General features: G+C 41.9%; 1 protein-coding gene across 1 annotated transcript in view; it reads right to left on the bottom strand.

The window, feature by feature from the left end:
- The window catches only part of HBEGF (heparin binding EGF like growth factor), a 250832-nt gene that overhangs the window by 137368 nt on the left and 91641 nt on the right, over positions 1-21823 (bottom strand). Inside the window, exon 3 of the mRNA XM_077266000.1 lies at positions 1663-1828. Coding sequence (XP_077122115.1) covers positions 1663-1828 — 166 coding nt within the window. The remainder of the gene's footprint in view (positions 1-1662; positions 1829-21823) is intronic.

The raw sequence follows: 21823 nt of genomic DNA, 5'->3' as shown, positions 1-21823 counted from the left end.
TCATCTAGATGTGTTGTGAGAACTTTGAACCCCCAAGTGTTTCACTACAGTTTATAACGCAGAGCCGTGAAAATAAAAATTATTTTTTTCCCCACAAAAAATATTTTTTAGCCCCCAGTTTTGTATTTTCCCAAGGGTAACAGGAGAAATTGGACCCCAAAAGTTGTTGTCCAATTTGTCCCGAGTACGCTGATACCCCATATGAGGGGGAACCACCGTTTGGGCGCATGGGAGAGCTCGGTAGGGAAGGAGCGCCATTTGGAATGCAGACTTAGATGGAATGGTCAGCAGGCGTCACGTTGCATTTGCAGAGCCCCTAATGTACCTAGACCGTAGAAAACAGGTGAAATTGGACCCCAAAAGTTGTTGCCCAATGTGTCCTGAGTACGCTGATACCCCATATGTGGAAGCTCGGAAGGGAAGGAGCACTGTTTTACTTTTTCAACGTAGAATTGGCTGGAATTGAGATCGGACGCAATGTCGTATTTGGAGAGCCCCTGATGTGCCTAAACAGTGGAAACCCCCCAATTATAACTGAAACCCTAATCCAAACACACCCCTAACCCTAATCTCAACTGTAACCCTAACCACACCCCTAACCCTGACACACCCCTAATCCTAATCCCAACCGTAAATGTAATCCTAACCCTAACTTTAGCCTTAACCCTAACCCTAACTGTAGCCCTAGCCCTAGCCCCAGCCGGACGCGGCGATACTAAATATGTGTACTTTTATTGTGTTTTTTTTATTTAGCTGAAGGAAAATATTTATTGGAACAATATATATTTTTTCATTATTATTTATTTAGGATTTTTTTTTTTTTTACACTTTTACGCCGGGGGGGGGGGCGGGCGTGTTTGGGGCATCACAGTAAAGTGACAGATCGCCGATCTGACACTTTGCTGAGCATTGTGTCAGATCGGCGATCTGACGTGCACAGAAGGGAGGCTTCCCGATGCCTGCTCTGAGCAGGGGCTGTGACGTCACCTCCCTGCAGGACCCGGATGCAGTCCTGCGGCCATTTTGGATCCGGGGCTTGCAGGGAGGAGACGCTCAGTACAAGGTGAGCACATCGCCTTGTACCGATCGTCTCAGGGAAGCACGCAGGGAGCCCCCTCCCTGCGCGATGCTTCCCTATACCGCCGGAACACTGCGATCATGTTTGATCGCAGTGTGCCGGGGGTTAATGTGCCGGGGGCGGTCCGTGACCGCTCCTGGCACATAGTACCGGATGTTAGCTGCGATAGTCAGCTGACACCCGGCCGCGCTCTCCCCGTGAGCGCGTCCGATCGCGCTGTACGTACTATTCCGTCCTTGGGAAGTAGGGCCCACCCCACATGGACGGAATAGTACGTCCAATGGCAGAAAGGGGTTAAAGAATCATTTACAATCCCATGATGTCCTGTCTGTATACTCTCTTTTGCTTCCTCCCCTACCCAGGAGCTGTGGTATGATCAGACCATATCCCTGTACAGTCAGACACGGCCATTACACAGTACACAGCAGGGGCACATTTATAAGATTATCTCAGCACAGGAACATTTTAAACACATCAAATTGTGGAAGTTATTATTCTAAGATCTACTGATTAAAATCAACTTTTGTTTGTGGAAAAACCTCTTTAAATTAAAAGTGCATTAAAATATTAAAATCAGAACATACACACAATAGGGTTCCTTTGTTACTTTAAGAACACGGCAAGTTCCATGAATACAAAAGTCCTTGTATTTTCTTAGACATGGATCCCGCTTTCGTCCTTTGCCTTTCTTTCTTCCATTGTGAATATTCTCTTCTCCTTGCATATCTTTTGGCTTTGAAGAATACACTGCTAAATAAAAAAAAATATATACAAATCAAGATATATTGTAATATCAACAGCGCGTGTTACACAATAGATGGCTGTTCATTATTTACCATAGGTTCAGCTTACTCTCTCTATTTCCCCGCCCTCAACAAACATGAGTGTTCAGCCTCCTCTGGGGATGGCTTATTTTAGGGAGAAAAAGCATCGGCAGTCCAAAATGCAAACATCCTATGTCATTAAAATAAATAAATAAATCAACATCTGTTGGAGAAGAATCGGCAGGCCCCGATATACAATAGACTGTCAGTCAATATTGATGGGTTCAGCTGAAATTAGTCTAATGTGTGTGGGGGCCATAAGTTATATGAAGATAAAAAAAAGCTTACATACAGTCCTGTGCCCTTAACAGAGAAACAACCCCAAAACATGTTTCCACCTCCATGCTTGAGAGTGGGAATGGTGTTCTCTGGGTCATGGGCAGCATTTCTCTTCCTCCAAACATGGCGAGTTGAGTTAATGCCAAAGACCTAAATTTTTGTCTCATCTGACCACAGCACCTTCTCCCAATCACTCACAGAATCATCCAAGTGTCCATTGGCAAACTTCAGACAGGCGTGCACATGTGCCTTCTTGAGCAGGTGGACCTTGCGGGCACTTCAAGATTTTAAACCTTTATGGCGTAATTTGTTACCAATGGTTTTCTTGGTGACTGTGGTCCCAGCTGCCTTGGGATAATTAACAAGTTCCCCCCATGTAGTTTTAGGCTGATTTCTCACCTTCCTCATGATCAAGGACAGTCCATTTTATAGAGACTGCAACGGCGACTCCACCAAAATGGACACCGACTCAAAATCCACGACTGCACAGCCCTGGTTCGTTGTATGTTTGGTGTTGCATTTCAGCAAGTGGAGTAAGTAATTTGGTCAAAAATAATGGGATCTGCACTGCAAGGAAATACAGGCAGATACTTATCTATCATACAATACTATCAAGAAGATGAATTTTCTCCAAATTTATTCTGCAGCAGAACCTCCACAGAGCCCAAATATCAACATCCTCTAGTTTTTGTACGATTTTATGAAGAGACAGAAGGATTTTTACAAGCTTACATCCACAGAAGATTTGTGGCAAGTTCTCCAAGGTATTTGGAACAAACTCCTTGCAAAGTCTCTTCAAAAACTGAAAGTATACCTAGAATGTAAGCAGTTTTTAATGCAAAATGTGGTGACACCAAATATTGATTTGATTTAAAAAAATTTTTGTTCATTCACTTTGTATTTGTAAATTAATAAAAATAAATTAACACATTTGTGAAAGCACTTGTTCTTTACATGAACTTTTAGGTAGGCGGGGTACAATGCTGAAAAGTATTAATATATAGATACTCCCAAAAGGATCCATCCATAAACTAATTTTCATGGAGACAAACAATTACCGACAACAGTTGACAAGACAAATGAAAACAATTATCTTAGATATATGGTCACATTTTTTTCTTTACACTACTCTCATTCACACTAAAGAGCTAATTGATTATCAATCTAGGAAAGAAGGTGCAAGAAGTTTTTAGGTGTCAGTAGGCTAAAGAGGTTTTCGATATGCCACCTGGTCAGCTCCTGCGTGACCCAACCACATTATGTGTGGCTGATAGAGAGCACAATGCTCCAACCAGTGAATGGTTCCTGCAGAACTCAGTGTTCTTCTTCAGCGTCAATTCACTGGCTCTGCCCCCCAGTTTTCTCTGCCAACACTGAACGAATCCTCCTCGTTTTCATGACTTCAGAATTTGAGAAAAGGTAGGCAGCAGTAACCTTATGTACAGAGGCATGTAATAGTTTGGGCACCCCTGGTCAAAATTACTTTTATGGTAAAAAGTTAAGCAAGTTGAAGATGAAATGATCTCTAAAAGCGCTAAAGTTAATGATAACACGTCCTTTGTATTTTAGGATATACAGTACAGACCAAAAGTTAGGACACGCCTTCTTATTTAAAGATTTTTCTGTATTTTCATGACTATGAAAATTGTACATTCACACTGAAGGCATCAAAACTATGAATTAACACATGTGGAATTATATACTTAACAAAATAGTGTGAAACAACTGAAATTATGTCTTATATTCTAGGTTCTTCAAAGTAGCCACCTTTTGCTTTGATGACTGCTGTGCACACTCTTGATACAGGAAAGATATGTATCTTGGTACGGTGTTAGCCAGTGGATAGAAAAATATTTAGAATTGAGAGTCCTCGGCAGTTGATACCTTTTAATGGCTAACTGAAAAGATGTTAACAAATTGCAAGCTTTCGAGACTACATAGGTCTCTTCATCAGGCATAGACTAAAAGAAATTATGGAGAGTCACATATTTACGCACAACACATCGCAGAAAAAAATACTGAAAAAAACATGGATAAGACAGGTGACATGAAGCAGAATTACCATGAGTGATAAACAGTTATGTCCATAAATGTTGGGCCAGTTCTTAGATAAAGAGTGTTTTATTATCCTCTGATTGGAATCTGGTTCTGTTGTGATGACCCCACATGATCTGAAGGGCAAATTCCTTAGTTCCTTAGTTGATGTAAAAAGACAAAAATCCATGCGACACATCCATTCCTGCACTAAGAGTGTCAAAGGTCATCAGTTTATATTCCCATATTCTTCTGTGTTTTTGAGATTTGAAGCTACCTTTTAATACAAGCAATTTCATGTCCATAATGTTATGATCCGGGAGACAGAAATGTATTGCTACAGGTAGGTCCATTCTTTTTTCTCTTATTGTATGGCGATGAGAGTTCATCCTTGATCTCAGTTTTTGCCCTGTCTCCCCTACATACAGACCCCCAGTTGGACATTTGGTACAAATGATTAAGTAAACCACATTAGAAGTGAGGCAGCTGAAAGTACCTGGTATCTTGTAGTGCTGATGTGAATTGGGGATGTTTATCTTGTCCATGGTCATTATAAATGGACAGGTTTTAATTTTTTTCTGGTTGGTTTAACATCAACTAAGGAACTAAGGAATTTGCCCTTCAGACCATGTGGGGTCATCACAACAGAACCAGACTCCAATGAGAGGACAATAAAACACTCTTTATCTAAGAACTGGTCCAATATTTATGGACATAACTGTTTATCACTCATGGTAATTCTACTTCATGTCACCTGTCTTTTCCATGTTTTTATCTGTGCATAAATATGTGATTCTCCATAATTTCTTTTAGTCTATGCCTGATGAAGAGATCTACATAGTCTTGAAAGCTTGCAATTTGTTACCATCTTTTCAGTTAGCCATTAAAAGGTATAAACTACTCAAGACTCTCAATTCTAAATATTTTTCTTGCACACTCTTGGCATTCTTTTGATGAGCTTCAAGAGGTAGTCACTGGAAATGGTCTTACAACAATCTTGAAGGAGTTCTCAGAGATGCTTAGCACTTGTTGGCCCTTTTGCCTTCACTCTGCGGTCCAGCTCACCCCAAACCATCTCAATTGGGTTCAGGTCTGGTGACTGTAGAGGCCAGATCATCTGGCGTAGCACCCCATCACTCTCCTTCTTGGTCAAATAGTCCTTACACAGCCTGGAAGTGTGTTTGGGGTCATTGTCCTGTTGAAAAATAAATGATGGTCCAACTAAACGCAAACCGGATGGAATAGCATGCGGCTGCAAGATGCTGTGGTAGCCATGCTGGCTCAGTATGCCTTCAATTTTGAATACACAGCCTGGAGGTGTGCTTGGGGTCATTGTCCTGTTGAAAAATAAATGATGGTCCAACTAAACGCAAACTAGATGGAATAGCATGCCGCTGCAAGAAGCTGTGGTAGCCATGATGGTTAAGTATGCCTTCAATTTTGAATAAATCCCCAACAGTATCACAAGCAAAGCACCCCCCACACCATCACATCTCCTCCTCCATGCTTCACGGTGGGAACACGTCATGTAGAGTACTTCCGTTCACCTTTTCTGAGTCGCACAAAGACACGGTGGTGGGAACAAAAGATCTCAAATTTGGACTCATCAGACCAAAGGACAGATTTCCACTGGTCTCTTCTGCTTGTTGCCTGTCCTTAGCAGTGGTTTCCCAGCTGCTATTTTAGCATGAAGGCCTGCTGCACAAAGTCTCCTCTTAACAGTTGTTGTAGAGATGTGTCTGCTGCTAGAACTCTGTGTGGCATTGACCTGGTCTCTAATCTGAGCTGCTGTTAACCTGCGATTTCTGAGGCTGATGACTCGGATAAACTTATCCTCAGAAGAAGAGGGCGGTCCTCATGTGAGCCAGTTTCTTTGTAGCGCTTGATGGTTTTTGCTACTGCACTTGGGGACACTCTCAAAGTTTTCCCAATTTTTCGGACTGACTGACCTTCATTTCTTAAAGTAATGATGGCCACTCGTTTTTCTTTACTTAGAATTTGTATTATTGCAAGTAAAAAGCAGCTAACAGTCTATTCAGTAGGACTATCAGCTGTGTATCCACCAGACTTCTGCTCAACACAACTGATGGTCCCAAACCCATTTATAAGGCAAGAAATCCCACTTATTAAACCTGACAGGGCACACCTGTGAAGTGAAAACCATTTCCGGTGACTATGTCTTGAAGCTCATCAAGAGAATGCCAAGAGTGTGCAAAGCAGTCATCAAAGCAAAAGGTGGCTACTTTGAAGAATCTAGAATATAAGACATATTTTCAGTTGTTTCACACTTTTTTGTTAAGTATATAATTCAACATGTGTTAATTCATAGTTTTGATGCCTTCAGTGTGAATTTACAATTTTCATAGTCATGAAAATACAGAAAAATCTTTAAATGAGAAGGTGTGTCCAAATGTTTGATCTGTACTGTATTTAATATATTATATATACACTGCTCAAAAGTTTTCTAAAGCACTTGCACCCGGCATTACTACCCTGCTCGAAAAAATGACGATATATATCCATTCTTCCCTCTACCTGTGTAATATTCCCCATGTAAATGGCTGCTGTAGAAGGGAAATGTTCCAAAATGTATATCTTTACGTAGGGATGTGTTTAGTGATATATAATTCCCCCACATGTGCTCAGTAGCCCCCTCTTCAAGCTGGTATATCAGGTTTCATTTAGGACTTAGGGAATGTACCATTGCCAGTGGACAATAGACTCGTGACCTCATCCCCACACACCTGGGACTGGACACACCTCTTCTAGCTGGACATAAAAGGCACAAGACACATGTGCTCTCTCTTTTTGCTCTCTGGCTTACTGGGAATATCATGGACCCACATGGTGGATAAGTACTCTGCATCCCCTTTTTTCTTACTAGGCCCTGTAACCTCTTAGGCATTAGGGTTAGCAAGCCATAGGTGGGAGGGCTGATATTGTATGTGTGATTTGGGTATTCGCGCAGTTAATTGTGTGTTTTTATATTGTGTGATAATGTTGTGATATTACTGGTTATTGTGGGTTATTACTGTGTGAATATATATATATATATATATATATATATATACATACACACACACACAGTACAGACCAAAAGTTTGGACACACCTTCTCATTTAAAGATATTTCTGTATTTTCAGGACTATGAAAATTGTACATTCACACTGAAGGCATCAAAACTATAAATTAACACATGTGGAATTATATACTTAACAAAAAAGTGTGAAACAACTGAAATTATGTCTTATATTCCAGGTTCTTCAAAGTAGCCACCTTTTGCTTTGATGACTGCTTTGCACACTCTTGGCATTCTCTTGATGAGCTTCAAGAGGTAGTCATCGGGAATGGTTTTCACTTCACAGGTGTGCCCTGTGAGGTTTAATAAGTGGGATTTCTTGCCTTATAAATGGGGTTGGGACGATCAGTTGTGTTGTGCAGAAGTCTGGTGGATACACAGCTGATAGTCCTACTGAATAGATTGTTAGAATTTGTATTATGGCAAGAAAAAAGCAGCTAAGTAAAGAAAAATGAGTGGCTATCATTACTTTAAGAAATGAAGGTCAGTCAGTCCGAAAAATTGGGAAAACTTTGAAAGGGTCCCCAAGTGCAGTGGCAAAAACCATCAAGCGCTACAAAGAAACTGTCTCACATGAGGACTGCCCCAGGAAAGGAAGACCAAGAGTCACCTCTGCTTCTGATGATAAGTTTATCCGAGTCACCAGCCTCAGAAATCGCAGGTTAACAGCAGCTCAGATTAGAGACTAGGTCAATGCCACACAGAGTTCTAGCAGCAGACACATCTCTACAACAACTGTTAAGAGGTGACTTTGTGCAGCAGGCCTTCATGGTAAAATAGCTGCTAGGAAACCACTGCTAAGGAAGGCAACAAGCAGAAGAGACTTGTTTGGGCTAAAGAACACAAGGAATGGACATTAGACCAGTGGAAATCTGTGCTTTGGTCTGATGAGTCCAAATTTGAGATCTTTGGTTCCAACCACCGTGTGTTTGTGCGACGCAGAAAAGGTGAACGGATGGACTCTACATGCCTGGTTCCCACCGTGAAGCATGGAGGAGGTTTGATGGTGTGGGGGTGCTTTGCTGGTGACACTGTTGGGGATTTATTCAAAATTGAAGGCATACTTAACCATCATGGCTACCACAGCTTCTTGCAGCGGCATGCTATTCCATCCGGTTTGCGTTTAGTTGGACCATCATTTATTTTTCAACAGGACAATGACCCCAAGCACACCTCCAGGCTATGTATGGGCCATTTGACCAAGAAGGAGAGTGATGGGGTGCTATGCCAGATGACCTGGCCTCCACAGTCATCAGACCTGAACCCAATCGAGATGGTTTGGGATAAGCTGGACCGCAGAGTGAAGGCAAAAGGGCCAACAAGTGCTAAGCATCTCTGGGAACTCCGTCAAGATTGTTGGAAGACCATTTCCAGTGGCTACCTCTTGAAGCTCATCAAGAGAATGCCAAGAGTGTGCAAAGCAGTCATCAAAGCAAAAGGTGGCTACTTTGAAGAACCTAGAATATAAGACTTATTTTCAGTTGTTTCACACTTTTTTGTTAAGGATATAATTCCACATGTGTTAATTCATAGTTTTGATGCCTTCAGTGTGAATGTACAATTTTCATAGTCATGAAAATACAGAAAAATCTTTAAATGAGAAGTGTCCAAACTTTTGGTCTGTACTGTATACATATATATATATATATATATATATATATATATATATATATATATATATATATATATATATATATATATATATATATATATATACATACACTGTATATCTCTACTATATAATTGTCTAAGGGCTACTTCCGTCTTTCTGTCTGTCCCGGATATTCATTGGATGCGGCTTCTGTCTGTCATGGAAATCCAAGTCGCTGATTGGTCGTGGCAAAACGCCCATGACCATTGCCACGACAATCAGGGACGGGCGCAGTCCGACGGCAACATGGCCGCTCCTTCCTCCCCGCAGTCAGTGCCCCCTCTATACTCCCCTCCAGTCAGCGCTCACACAGGGTTAGTGGCAGCGCTAATGGACCGCGTTATGCCACCGTGTAACGCACTCCATTAATGCTGCTATTAACCTTGTGTGACCAACTTTTTTAATATTGAGGCTGCCTTTGCAGCTTCAATAGTAAAAAAAATCTAATGTTAAAAATAATAAAAAATCATCATATACTCACCTTCCGGTGCCTTTCCCGCTCCTCGCAACACTCCGGTAACCGCTCCATGCATTGCAATCTCGCGAGATGATGACGTAGCGGTCTTGCGAGACCGCTACGTCATTATCTCACGAGACTGCAATGCACTCTTCAGACTGGAGTGCATGAGGAGCAACGGTATCCGCTTCCTGGATCCAGGGGCCAACGGAAGGGGAGTATGTAACTATTTTTTATTTTAATTCTTTTTTTTTTTAACAGGGATATCATGCCCACATTGCTATATACGTGGGCTGCGAAATATACAACGTGGGCTGCGCAATATACAACGTGGGCTGCGCAATGTACTGCGTGGGCTGCGTAATGTACTGCGTGGGCTGCGCAATGTACTGCGTGGGCTGCGCAATGCTACATGGGCTGCGCAATGTACTACGTGGGCTGCGCAATGTACTGCGTGGCTGTGCAATATAGTACGTGGGCTGTGCTATACACTACGCATACATATTCTAGAATACCCTATGCGTTAGAATCGGGCCACCATCTAATATATTTATTTATTTATAGTCGCCAGCTTGGGTATAAATATATATGTATGTTATAGACTACAGACTTGTGTGTGTTTGTAATAAATACCCTTAAGGGTATGTGCACACGTTGCAGATTTGACTGTGGAATTTTCTGTGCAGATTCTGCATTTCTTGGCCGAAAACACAGGTCAGAATCTGCGCCTTTTTTTGGTATGTGCACACGTTGCAGATTTTTGTGCAGATTTCTTCCTTTTTTACCCCTGCAGATTTCTATTATGGAATGGGTGCAGAAACGCAGATCTGCAAAAAAGAAGTGACATGGTCCTTTTTTGAATCTGCTGCGTTTTCCGTGCAGATTTTTCCGCACCATTAGCACAGCATTTTTTTTTTTTCCATTTACATTGTAGTGTAAATCATTTGCAGATCTGCAGCGTTTCTGCGTGGAAAAAAAAGCTGCAGATCTGCAGGAAATCTGCAATGTGTGCACATACCCTTATTGTTACACTGTTTTGTCTCAGTTAGCATATAGAATAAGGAATAGATAACAGTTAGTGTATAGTATAAGGTAAAGATAACATTGAGGTATATTTAGTGGATATTATTAATAGTCAAGTTTGGCGATAATAGTTAATATGGGACCTCAATAGAGGTGTAGGGAGGGTTCCCCCTTTTGGTAACTATAAGTTTAGTATTTTGTGGAGGAAAACCCTGCCCCTTTACAGCTGCAATAACCGCAAGGCATGAGGGCGGCACGGTGGCACAGTGGTTAGCACTGCAGCCTTGCAGCGCTGGAGTCCTGGGTTCAAACCCCACCAAGGACAACATCTGCAAAGAGTTTGTATGTTCTCTCCGTGTTTGCGTGGGTTTCCTCTGGGTTCTCCGGTTTCCTCGCACATTCCAAAGACATACTGATAGGGAATTTAGATTGTGAGCCCCATCAGGGACAGTGATGATAATGTGTGCAAAAAATGTAAAGCGCTGCAGAATATGTTAGCGCTATATAAAAAATAAAGATTATTATCATTTATCCACCCCCATGCTTAATGGTTGGCGAGATGTTCTTTTCCTGAAATTTTGTGTCCTTTTTTCTCTACATATACCTTTGATCATTGTGGCCAAATAGTTCTATTTTAACCTCATCTATCCACAGGACTTGTTTCAAAAATGCAACAGGCTTATTTAGATGTTCTTCTGCATACTTATGATGCTGAATTTTATGGTAAGGGCGAATGAGAGGTTTTAAGTCGTCTTATCACTTGTACAACACAGTAAACCATGCAAAAAAAACATAACTATTCCTGTACTGTTCATTCTGCGTCCCAAAAATTGGAATAATAATTGGGTCATATTTACGGTATCTTGTACTCTCTGCTGAGCGCTTAGGTCGGGGTTTCCATGTACATCCCAAAAACCGTGATTCAGATAGCCACTCACTATAATGTGGGAGATGGAGTCACTTATGACTTTTCCATGAAGCCCATATTTCTGCATGTGTCTCCAAACAGTAGAACAATGTACCACAACTTCAAAGTCTGCTAAGTATTTCTGAAGGGCTTTTAAAGTCAAGCAGGGATTCTGATTTGCCTCTCTAGCAATCCTATGAGCAGCTCTCATTGAAATTTTGCTTTATCTTTCAGACCTTATCCTGTTTACTGTTCTTGCTAACTATCATTTCTTATTACATTTCAAATTGAGGAAAGGACAACTTGATAACGCTTTGCAATCTTCTTATAGCCTTCTACAGCTTTTACAGATTAGTAGAGTGCATGGCTGCTGTTTTTTTGGCACATGGTTAGAGGTGGCTAGGTTTTTCTAAAGCTGGGAAATTTGCATCACCTGGTTGTAGTGTCCACACTTTGTAAGTAATCCACACTAGTAAATCTTCATTATCTTTATTTCTCTTTAGCACGTTGCATAAGCTTGTCTCTGCATGCATGACAAAGTGAAAGTAACTTCTCCCCCTCCTCTCTGTAACTACCCACAATTCTCTACATCTCATCTTTCTTAAAGAGACAAGGTACAAGATTTAATTAATGCATATTACAACATCCCCCTTTTTTTTTTTTTTTTAAATGAATAAAACTAAAATAAAATAACATGAACTAATGATGCAACAAGAAAAATGTCCAAGAAAACGTATGTCCATTTTGCCCTGTTAAAGAAAAGAAGTCACGCTTCTTCAATAAGTCTGGATGGAGCCCTTCTCTCTCTTGATGGATAACGTCTGGGCTCAGCGATGGTGTCCATTAATGAAGAACTTGTTGCCTCCTGGTGATTCTCTCCACTGTTGAGTGCCGAATCTTCCCCCAGAGAATGTCCATTGTCATTATTTTGAGGAATAATTTTGAAATGTGAAGAGTTTCGAGTTATGAAGTGTCCATCCCTCTCAGCCGTGACCATGCTGCCTTTCTTGTCAATAACGTTATATTTTGCGGGACAGTATGCAGCTGAAGTCTTGTTGGTTGGTCTCTGACGCACCACAACGACGTCACCTCTTTTGATAGCATTTGGCTGTGCCCTTCGCCTTCTGTCTGCATAGTGTTTCATGGTTTGTTGGAAGAGTCTGCTAAGCGCACAGAGGAGTCACTTGGTACAGGACGACTGACTATGTCAGGGATTCGTATATGCAGAGTTCTGCCAAACATTAGATGCGCTGGAGCAGCATTGGTAGTAGAATGTGGCGTATTGCGGTAATTGCGCATGAATTTGTACAATGACTGTTTCAGTGGGGTGTGCTCCAGGCTAGCTGCCTTGATTCGTTTCCCCATGGTGCGCATGAAGCGTTCGACTATTCCATTTGCTTGCGGCCAGCACGGTGTGATTTTTCTGTGACTGAACCCCAAGTATTCAGCAAATTGTGTGAACACGTGTCCATTGAATGGAGGTCCATTGTCCGTTTTGACCACTCTTGGAATGCCATATGCTGAAAATATGTTATCCAGTTCTGGTATCACACTAGTAGCAGATGTTGAAGAGATAAAAGAAATGACAGGGTATCTGGAATATTCGTCAATTGTTACTAGAATGTATTGGCCATTTGGTAACGGTCCATATATATCGACTGCCACCTCCTCCCAGACAGCAGTGGGTAGAGGTGACATTTGTAAAGGCTCCAGCTGTGATGATGGAGTGATAACTTGGCAGGTGGAACAGTGTTTAACCTTCTCTTCCACCAATTGATCCATGTTTGGGAACCACACTTTTTCTCTGAGTAATTTCTTTGTGCCAACAATTCCCAGATGACCTTCATGCGCTATCTGTATTACTAAGCTGCGCAGAGTCTTAGGTACAACCAATTTGGTACCTCGAAGGATGAGGCATTCCTCAGTGACAGATAGTTCATACCGTACACTTGAGAATAGTTTTAATTCTGTCAGATCAATCTCAGGATCGGGAAATTTTTCTCTTTGAATTTCATGCCACCTTCGATTTCGGATGATTTGTATTAAAGCACGTAGTGTCTTGTCACTTGTTGTGGCGTTCACAAAGTGATCAATGGAAAGAGCTTTTGGTACTGCATGGGCTGTAATGAAGCATATGTATTCTTCAATGGCGGAATGCTCAGGTAGATCATCAGTCATCGGATGTCTTGACAGATAGTCAGCGGGATTGCTGAATTTTCCAGGCTTGTGGACAATTTTGTAGTTGTAGTCCTGTAGACGTAGACCCCACCGTTCTATGCGTGCAGGCATTTTAGCTCTGGGATTTCCAAAGATCGTAAGGAGTGCTTGATGATCTGTGACAACAGTGAAGGGAGCTCCATACAGAAATAAGTGAAAATGTTCGCATCCCCAGACAACTGCCAAGCTTTCTTTTTCAGGTTGTGAATATTTCCGTTCCGTGCTTGTTAAGCTTTTACTTGCATAAGAAATAATCTGAGGATTTTGATTGTTATCTTTATATTGTGCTAAGATGGCACCCAGCCCCACGGGACTGGCGTCCACAATTAGCTCAGTTTGGAGAGCTGGATCAAAATAGGCCATTGTGGTTGTTGAGCAAAGTTCAGTTTTAATTGTTTCAAATGCATTTTGACAGTCTGGAGACCATTGAAAAACACAACTCTGTTTTGTAAGTTCCCTTAATGGACTGTTAATTGTTGAGAAGTTTGGAATGTATCTAGCACAATAACTGGCCATTCCAAGAAACGAGCGTACTTCACTGGCATCTTGTGGAATTGAGGCTGATTTAATGGATTCCACTTTCTTGGGATCAGGTTGTACCCCTTTTGCCGAAAAAATATGACCGTAAAACTCTAATGAATTTTTATCAAATTCACATTTTTCCTTGTTTAAGGTGAGTCCAGCAGAGAGGAGGCATTCAAAGACGGCATATAGAGCACGATTGTGTTCAGCTTGAGTTTTGCCAAACACCAGTATGTCATCACTGTAATTAAAGGCATTTGGAATGTTCTGAATAACGCCCCTTATTGCATCCTGAAAAATTTCCGCTGCAGAGCAGACCCCAAAAGTCAATCTTTTATATCTTCTGAGGCCCACATGTGTGGAAAATGTTGTCAAATATCTGGATTCTGGACTCAGCTCTAACTGGTGATAGCCCTTATTGAGATCGAGTTTTGAAAAGACGGTCGCTCCATTTAACACATGAATGATGTCATCAATTGTGGGTGAGATATGTCTTTCTCTCTGAATGGCAGTGTTGGGTAGGCGCATGTCAACACACAATCTCACCTGGTCAGGAGCCTTTGGTTTAGGAACTACCACCAGTGGTGAGACCCAGGGAGTGGGCCCAGTAACGGTTTCGATAACGTCCTCGTCCATGAGGAATTGGAGTTCTTTTTCTACTTTCCTTCTCAGGTGAAATGGAATGCGCCTATGTGACTGGGCCACTGGGCGAACACTATCGTCCACATGAAGATGTACTTGAGAGTCTTTTAGTTTCCCCAAGCCACTAAATAGGGAGGGAAAATTATTCACCATGGTTTGTATATCCATGTCCGCAGGATCAGTTATGGTATGGATAATTTGGATGAGACCTAGCTTCAAGGCAGTGTGATAGCTGAGAAGACAGCCTCCTGATCCTTGTAACGCATGAAAGGTAGTTTTCTGCTTATTGTCTTTATAGCTCAGTTCAACATCAAACTGCCCTCTGGTAGTTAGAGGTATTTTAGATCCATATGGGAAGATTTTAGTATGTACTTGCTGCAAAACTGGCTTTGTCTTCAATTGCTCATAGGTAGTGCTGTCTATGATGTCCACTGACGCTCCCGCATCTATTGTAAACGTGATATTGGTGTCGCAGATTGGGAGTGTGATACAGGGGGACTGTACAGAGCCAGTGGCAGAGGTGGTGAACACGTAGTTTTCTGCTCCAGATGCTTCTTCTGTATCCTGATTTACCATTTTTACATCTGCAGGCCGTGTCATAGGCAGAGAAGGCTTGTATTGTGCTGATCTGCAGACAGCTGCCAAATGGTTCCCTTTTCCACACTTATTGCATGTCTGTCCTATAGCTGGACATCTGTCCAGGCGGTGAGGGAACTCCTGTCCACATCTATAACATTTTTTCTGTTTCGGGGTTTGCTTGTCTTGTGTATTTTTATGCACGAGATTATGTACCTGTGACTTTTCCCCATTCTCCATTGTAGTAGCCTGATGATCTGCTATTTCCGTAGCACGGGCTATTTTGAGTAATTCATGTAAAGAGAGATCTTGCTGCAGAGCTTTGCGCCTTATTTTGTTAGATGAGCAGGTGACGATTACCTGAGTTAGGATTTCATCATCTATATCTGTGAATGCACATCCATGTGCTAGCTCCCTCAGTCGTGTGACATAGGTGTCTATGGATTCTTCAGGAAGCTGCTTAGCAATTCTGAATTTGTATCTCTCATATCTGATGTTTTGTTTGGGATTGAAGTAATCAGTGAGAGCTTTGCTGCAATCGCTGTATGTATCTGTCTCAGATGCAGGTAATGTGCAGTAGATATCATAGACTCCTGTGCCTGCACAATGTAAAAGTAATGCTTTCTTTCTTTTCTCCTCTTTTATATCTATGGCTTCTAGAAAGTTCTCAAATCTGCTCAACCATTTTCTCCAGTTAAGGGAGAGATTAGTGACATCAGTCATATCAAACTGTGGGAAACTGTGTAAGTATTCAGCCATGATGAAGTTTTTCAGTGGTGCAGCCGTGTGGATCAGTAAAATAGGGATTAGTACTCACTGCAGCAGAAGATTTTCATCCCATCCTCGTCGCCAGTTGTAGTGTCCACACTTTGTAAGTAATCCACACTAGTAAATCTTCATTATCTTTATTTCTCTTTAGCACGTTGCATAAGCTTGTCTCTGCATGCATGACAAAGTGAAAGTAACTTCTCCCCCTCCTCTCTGTAACTACCCACAATTCTCTACATCTCATCTTTCTTAAAGAGACAAGGTACAAGATTTAATTAATGCATATTACACTGGTCTTTCCTAATTATGATAGTGAACAAGCCATAACCCTAACAGCCTAACTAAGGTCTGAAACCTCGGTCCAAGTTATCTGCGCACACAAATCTCCAAGGGTGCCAAAACTTTTGTATCGGCCCAGTTTTCTTTTTGTAATTTTTAAAATGTAAAAAATGACAAATGTTTTTATCTAAAATACAAAGGAAATGTGCCATCTTTAACTTTAGGCCTTTTAGAGATCATTTCATCTTCGACTTGCTTAACTGATAACAATAACAGTCATTTTGACCAGGGGTGCCCAAAATTTTATATGCCACTTTAACATGATGAGCAAACTGGAACTATAGCTGACGATTCTGCAGAAGGTTCAATTATAGCTGACTGCTCTGCAGAAGTTAGGCTACTTTCACACTAGTGTCGGTACGGGGCTGTCGCGCTGCGTCAGCCCGACGTACCGATGCATACTGTGCAAGCGCCGCACAACAGGGACAGCGGATGCAGTTTTTCCACGCATCCGCTGCCCCATTGTGAGGTGCGGGGAGGTGGGGGCGGAGTTCTGGCCGCGCATGGGCGGTCGAAAATGGCGGACTGTCGGCACTAAAAAACGTTACATGTAACGTTTTTTGCGGCCGGCGGTCCGCCACAACACGACGCAACCGTCGCACGACGGTTGCGACGTGTGTCAATACGTCGCAATGCGTCGCTAATGTTAGTCTATGGGGAAAAAACGCATCCTGCAGACGACTTTGCAGGATGCGTTTTTTCAACAAAACGACGCATTGCGACGTATGCAAAAAAACGCTAGTGTGAAAGCAGCCTTAGCGTTATCACTGACTGCAGTGATTGGGTGAGTACATTAGAGATATGTCTGAACTCTTCCTGACTCACTGTACCTGATTTTTAACTGATAATTCAGGCTGAGATGGGATTCCAGTGTCTAAGGTTACGTTCACAAAAAGGTATTTTTTTAGATTGATTTTGAAGAGGATTGGCTTCAAAACTCAAATACACTATGTTCCTACTAAGTTTTGTAAGGGTGAATTTAACCCCTTAATGGCCGCCTAGATGTATTAAAACAATGGTCTTAAGGTTCCTCATTCCCTTGTCAAAAAGCGAATAGTGCCCCCATTTGGCCAAAATTCCCGTGGGTGACAGCTGTACATGACAGCTGACACCCTCAGGCATAGGTCCAATGGTTTTTTTGTCTGAAAAATGTGAATAAAAAGCGATCAAAAAACTTTATGTGCCACAAAATGGTATAAAAAAACCTCCAAGTTGTCGAACAAAATATAATAATAATAATAATAATAAATCTTTATTTTTTGTATAGAGCTAACATATTCCGCAGCGCTTTACAGTTTTTTCCCTCATATGTTTTTGATGGACAAAATAAAGTCACAGCTCTCAGAATATGGCGACTTAATAACTTTTTTTATGTAAAAAAAAAGCATTTTTACTATGTGAAAGTAGCAAAACATAAAAAACTAAAATCTGGTATCAATGTAATCACACAGATCTGAAGATTAAGGCTATGTGCACGTGTTGAGTAAAATTTCTGCACCATTTCGGCAATTCTTGGCTGGAAAAACACCGTTGAAAAAAATGCGCACTTTTGCCTGTATTTTTACTGATTTGAGTAAAGTCAATGGTGAAAAAGCTGGCAAAATGCACAGAGAATTGAGATGCTGCAAATTATTTTCTGCGCCAAATCTGCAAGTCACAAATAAGCAATGTGTGCAATGCACTACAGATGTCTGAAATGTAAAAAAAAAAATCTATTTCCAGCTCTCAGTGAAAATTTCTTTAAATTTTATTCCATGATAACGGTAAAAATATGTTTTTTTTGTTAGAAGACAGAAGTGCAAAAGCAACGTGTTTTGAATGTGTGAACCATATCTGAAACGTGTGCATAAACCTTTAAGTCGTCTTATCACTTGTACCGCACAGTAAACCATGCAAAAAATAAACTTGAGAACTATTCTTGTACTGTTGTCTATCTGTTCATTCTGCCTCCCAAAAATTGGAATAAGGCTGGGGTCACATTTATCTTGTACTCTCCGCAGAGCACTTACGTCGGGGTTTCCGTGTACATCCCAAAAAACGCAATTCAGATAACCACTCACTATAATGAGGCAGATGGAGTCACGTTGAACTCAGTCTGGTCTCTGTTCCAGTTTTGTCGCATTATTTTAGGAGTCTTTTTAGTGCACATGTCTGGATGACAACAATTCTGTTCACGCTCCAAAGATGGATACCACCAGAACAGATACCAAACACCATCCAAAATGTCTCCATCTGCCTCATTAGAGTGAGTGGGTTCCGTCAGAATCGGATTTTTGTGCCATTTAAACAGAAACTCTGACATAAGAATTCAGCTTTGAATACAAGAATGTGCCCCAAGATGTTACCAAGTAATACCAGCCCCCACTTTGGTCCTTCATCTGTCACTCTAAAAATAGTGATTCCCACATTACTGATAGAACAAAAAAAAAAGCAACATGTCTCCTACTCCCTCAAATAAAATCCAGGGAAATCTGCATTGCCAACCCTAAATACCCCCCTCCTTCTCAGTCCCACTGTGTCTAAACTGCAGCAAGAAGACACATGTTTGGCATTATTGTAGTGGGGAGAGCTCAATTAATCTATAGTGTGCATGTCTCCAGGAGCACAAGTTGGGCACAATGTATGGGGGCTCTACACCAGAGGTGTCAAACTGCATTCCTCGAGGGCCGCCAACAGGTCATGTTTTCAGGATTTCCTTGTATTGCACAGGTGATAATTTAATCACCTGCACAGAATGATTCCAGCACCTTGTGGAATGCTAAGGAAATCCTGAAAACATGACCTGTTGGTGGCCCTCGAGGAATGCAGTTTGACACCTCTGCTCTACACTGTATAGATTGTTCATGTCTGTCAATGGGCAAACTTACAAAATCAGCAAGGGATCAAATACTTATTTCCCCCACTGTACCTGAGGCTGGAATATGGGCCCCTGAGCCAGAAGGTCTGGGATCTCTGGAAGAACCTATGGATTCATGATTGATATGCTCTTCAGCCAAAAGAACCAAGGTTTCTTGCACCAGAAAGGGGTATGAGAACCGCCGTTGCTCCATCATCCCTGAGCTTCGTTAACAAAGCTGGAATCAAACAAATCGAGGGAAATGTGTACAGGCAAAAGCGAAATCTCATCTGATCTGAAAAGTGTCCACCGCTTGAGGGTTTTCCCTCAGGCTTAGTGAGCAAAAGTTCTTAAACTTGCTGTTTTGACAAGTTGTGAAAATGTCGATCTGCGGACAACTCCTCATGGCCACAATCTGTCTGAACACAAAGTTTTTGAGGGACCACTCACCATGAAGCAGTGGTCTGTAGCTTAGGAAATTTTCATTGATGGTGTCTTTCCCTTTGATATGAAGAGCAGAAAATGACAGGATGTCTGATTATGTTAGAAAGAAAATCCGCTGCGTAATCTGAATTATGGTTCTAAAACGTATGCCCCCCTGGTGATTTAAATATGTGACCATGACCTGGTTGTCCGAGATCATTTTTTGGCCTCGTAGGAAGGGTAGTACACTGTTTAGTGTGTGCTCTACTGCAAAAAACTCCCACATGTTTTGGAACCCTCTCTTCCTACCCTTGACCATGTTCCCAGGACTAGATGACAGCCCATGTGAGCCCACCACCCCCTGAGACTGGCATCTGTGGTGACTACCCTGGTGATATGAGGATCCAAGGCACCCCCTCCTAGAGGGATTCTATCTTTAACCAGCAATGGAGTGAGTGTATCACATCCTGAGGGAGCGTCAGTGTGCCTTTCAGATAACTCTAAGGCAAGGGTCAGACTAAGAGAGGAATGCAGACGTATGAGAGGTGCAAAAACAACGCACTGCATACGGACCAATGTTTCTCTATGGGGCAGCTCCTATCTGCCGTATATTTCTCAGCCGTATCTTACGGGCTCAGAGAATCGCAGCATGCTGCGTTTGTCAGCGTATTGCGCAAAAAATCCACCAATGAAAGTCTATGGGGGCGAGAAAAATATGGATTACACATGGACCATCAGTGTGACTTGCGAGAAATACGGAGCGGTTCTCTATAGAAAAGCCGGTAATTCAGTGGGGTGTACAGTAAAATCACACTGACAGGTTAGAATAGAATAGAGAAAATAAATGTCTACACATAGAATAGGTACATATCATTGAGACACACACACATATATATATATTTATATTTAATACAGAGCTAGATAGCATAAAAGCCAGTGATTCAATTGCCGGCTTTTGCCGTCTCCTTACCAAACCCGACAGGATATGAGACATGGTTTACATACAGTTTCCATATTCTTCAATAATAATGTTCCAAGTGTATGTGTGCAAAATTTGGGAGCTGTGTTAAAATAAAGGGTTAAATCACAGAAAAAACTGTCGTGGGCTCCCGCGCAATTTTCTCCGCCAGAGTGGGAAAGCCAGTGACTGAGGGCTAAGTGCCGGAATAGGCGCATCTTACAGATGCGCCTTTTCTGGGGTGGCTGGAGGCAGACGTTTTTAGCCAGGGGGGGGCAATAACCATGGTCCCTCTATAGGCTATTAATATCTGCCCTCAGTCACTGGCTTTCCCACTCTGGCTGAGAAAATTGCACGGGAGCCCACGCCAGTTTTTTCTAATATATGCCATTGTAATTCCCTTGAGTGGATCTGGGCCCATTTTACAGCCGGGATGCAGGTGAGGAACCCCAGAAGGCACATAGCTTTCCTGAGGGTCATTACTGGATCTTGTATTGTTGTAGAGAGCAGACTGTTGCCTGGCTTGTCAACAAAAATACAGGGGAACCCATGCCGATTTGTTTTAAATTATTTATTTACAGAGCAGACGCTGGCTCATGAATACTTCAATCAGCTGCTCTTGCAGTTATTAGCAGCAGCAGACATAGGCTGTTAGGAGCAGTTTTCCCATCAGCTGGCACCAGTGACTGAAGGTAAACTTTAAATCCGAAAAAACTTGGCACTCTAGATTAATAATTATCATATGCAAAAAGGTTTATTGATGTGCATCCATAAAGGCAAGTTGAACGTTTTCGGTCCACATCCGGACCTTCATCAGAACAAATACAAGAGATCTGGTGCAGGGAGAAACGTTAATCCTGTCTCTATAAGTTCCAATACTGGTAGAGTAGCCTGGATGCAGCAAGAAGTCCTGTCCACGTCGGCGCACGTGTAATGTGACCGGAGTCATTTACCCAGCGACTAAATAATAATAATAATAATTATTACTTATCTAGAGTGCCAAGTTTTTTCGGATTTGGATTTGTTGGGCTGGATACCCTACTTGAGCACCTACTCTATACACTACTATGAGTGCCGTGTTGTTCTATTATTACATTGAAGGTAAACTTTATACCTCCGATCACAGCTGCACGCTCACACTGTTTTTCGACAGAGTGAGAATCTCGGCTCTCTGACCGATGGGGATGATTTTACTGCCGATTAGAAGCGA

Source organism: Ranitomeya variabilis, chromosome 5 (assembly GCF_051348905.1).
Source record: "Ranitomeya variabilis isolate aRanVar5 chromosome 5, aRanVar5.hap1, whole genome shotgun sequence".
NCBI lineage: Eukaryota > Metazoa > Chordata > Amphibia > Anura > Dendrobatidae > Ranitomeya > Ranitomeya variabilis.
This window is presented reverse-complemented; position numbering and strand designations above follow the sequence as displayed.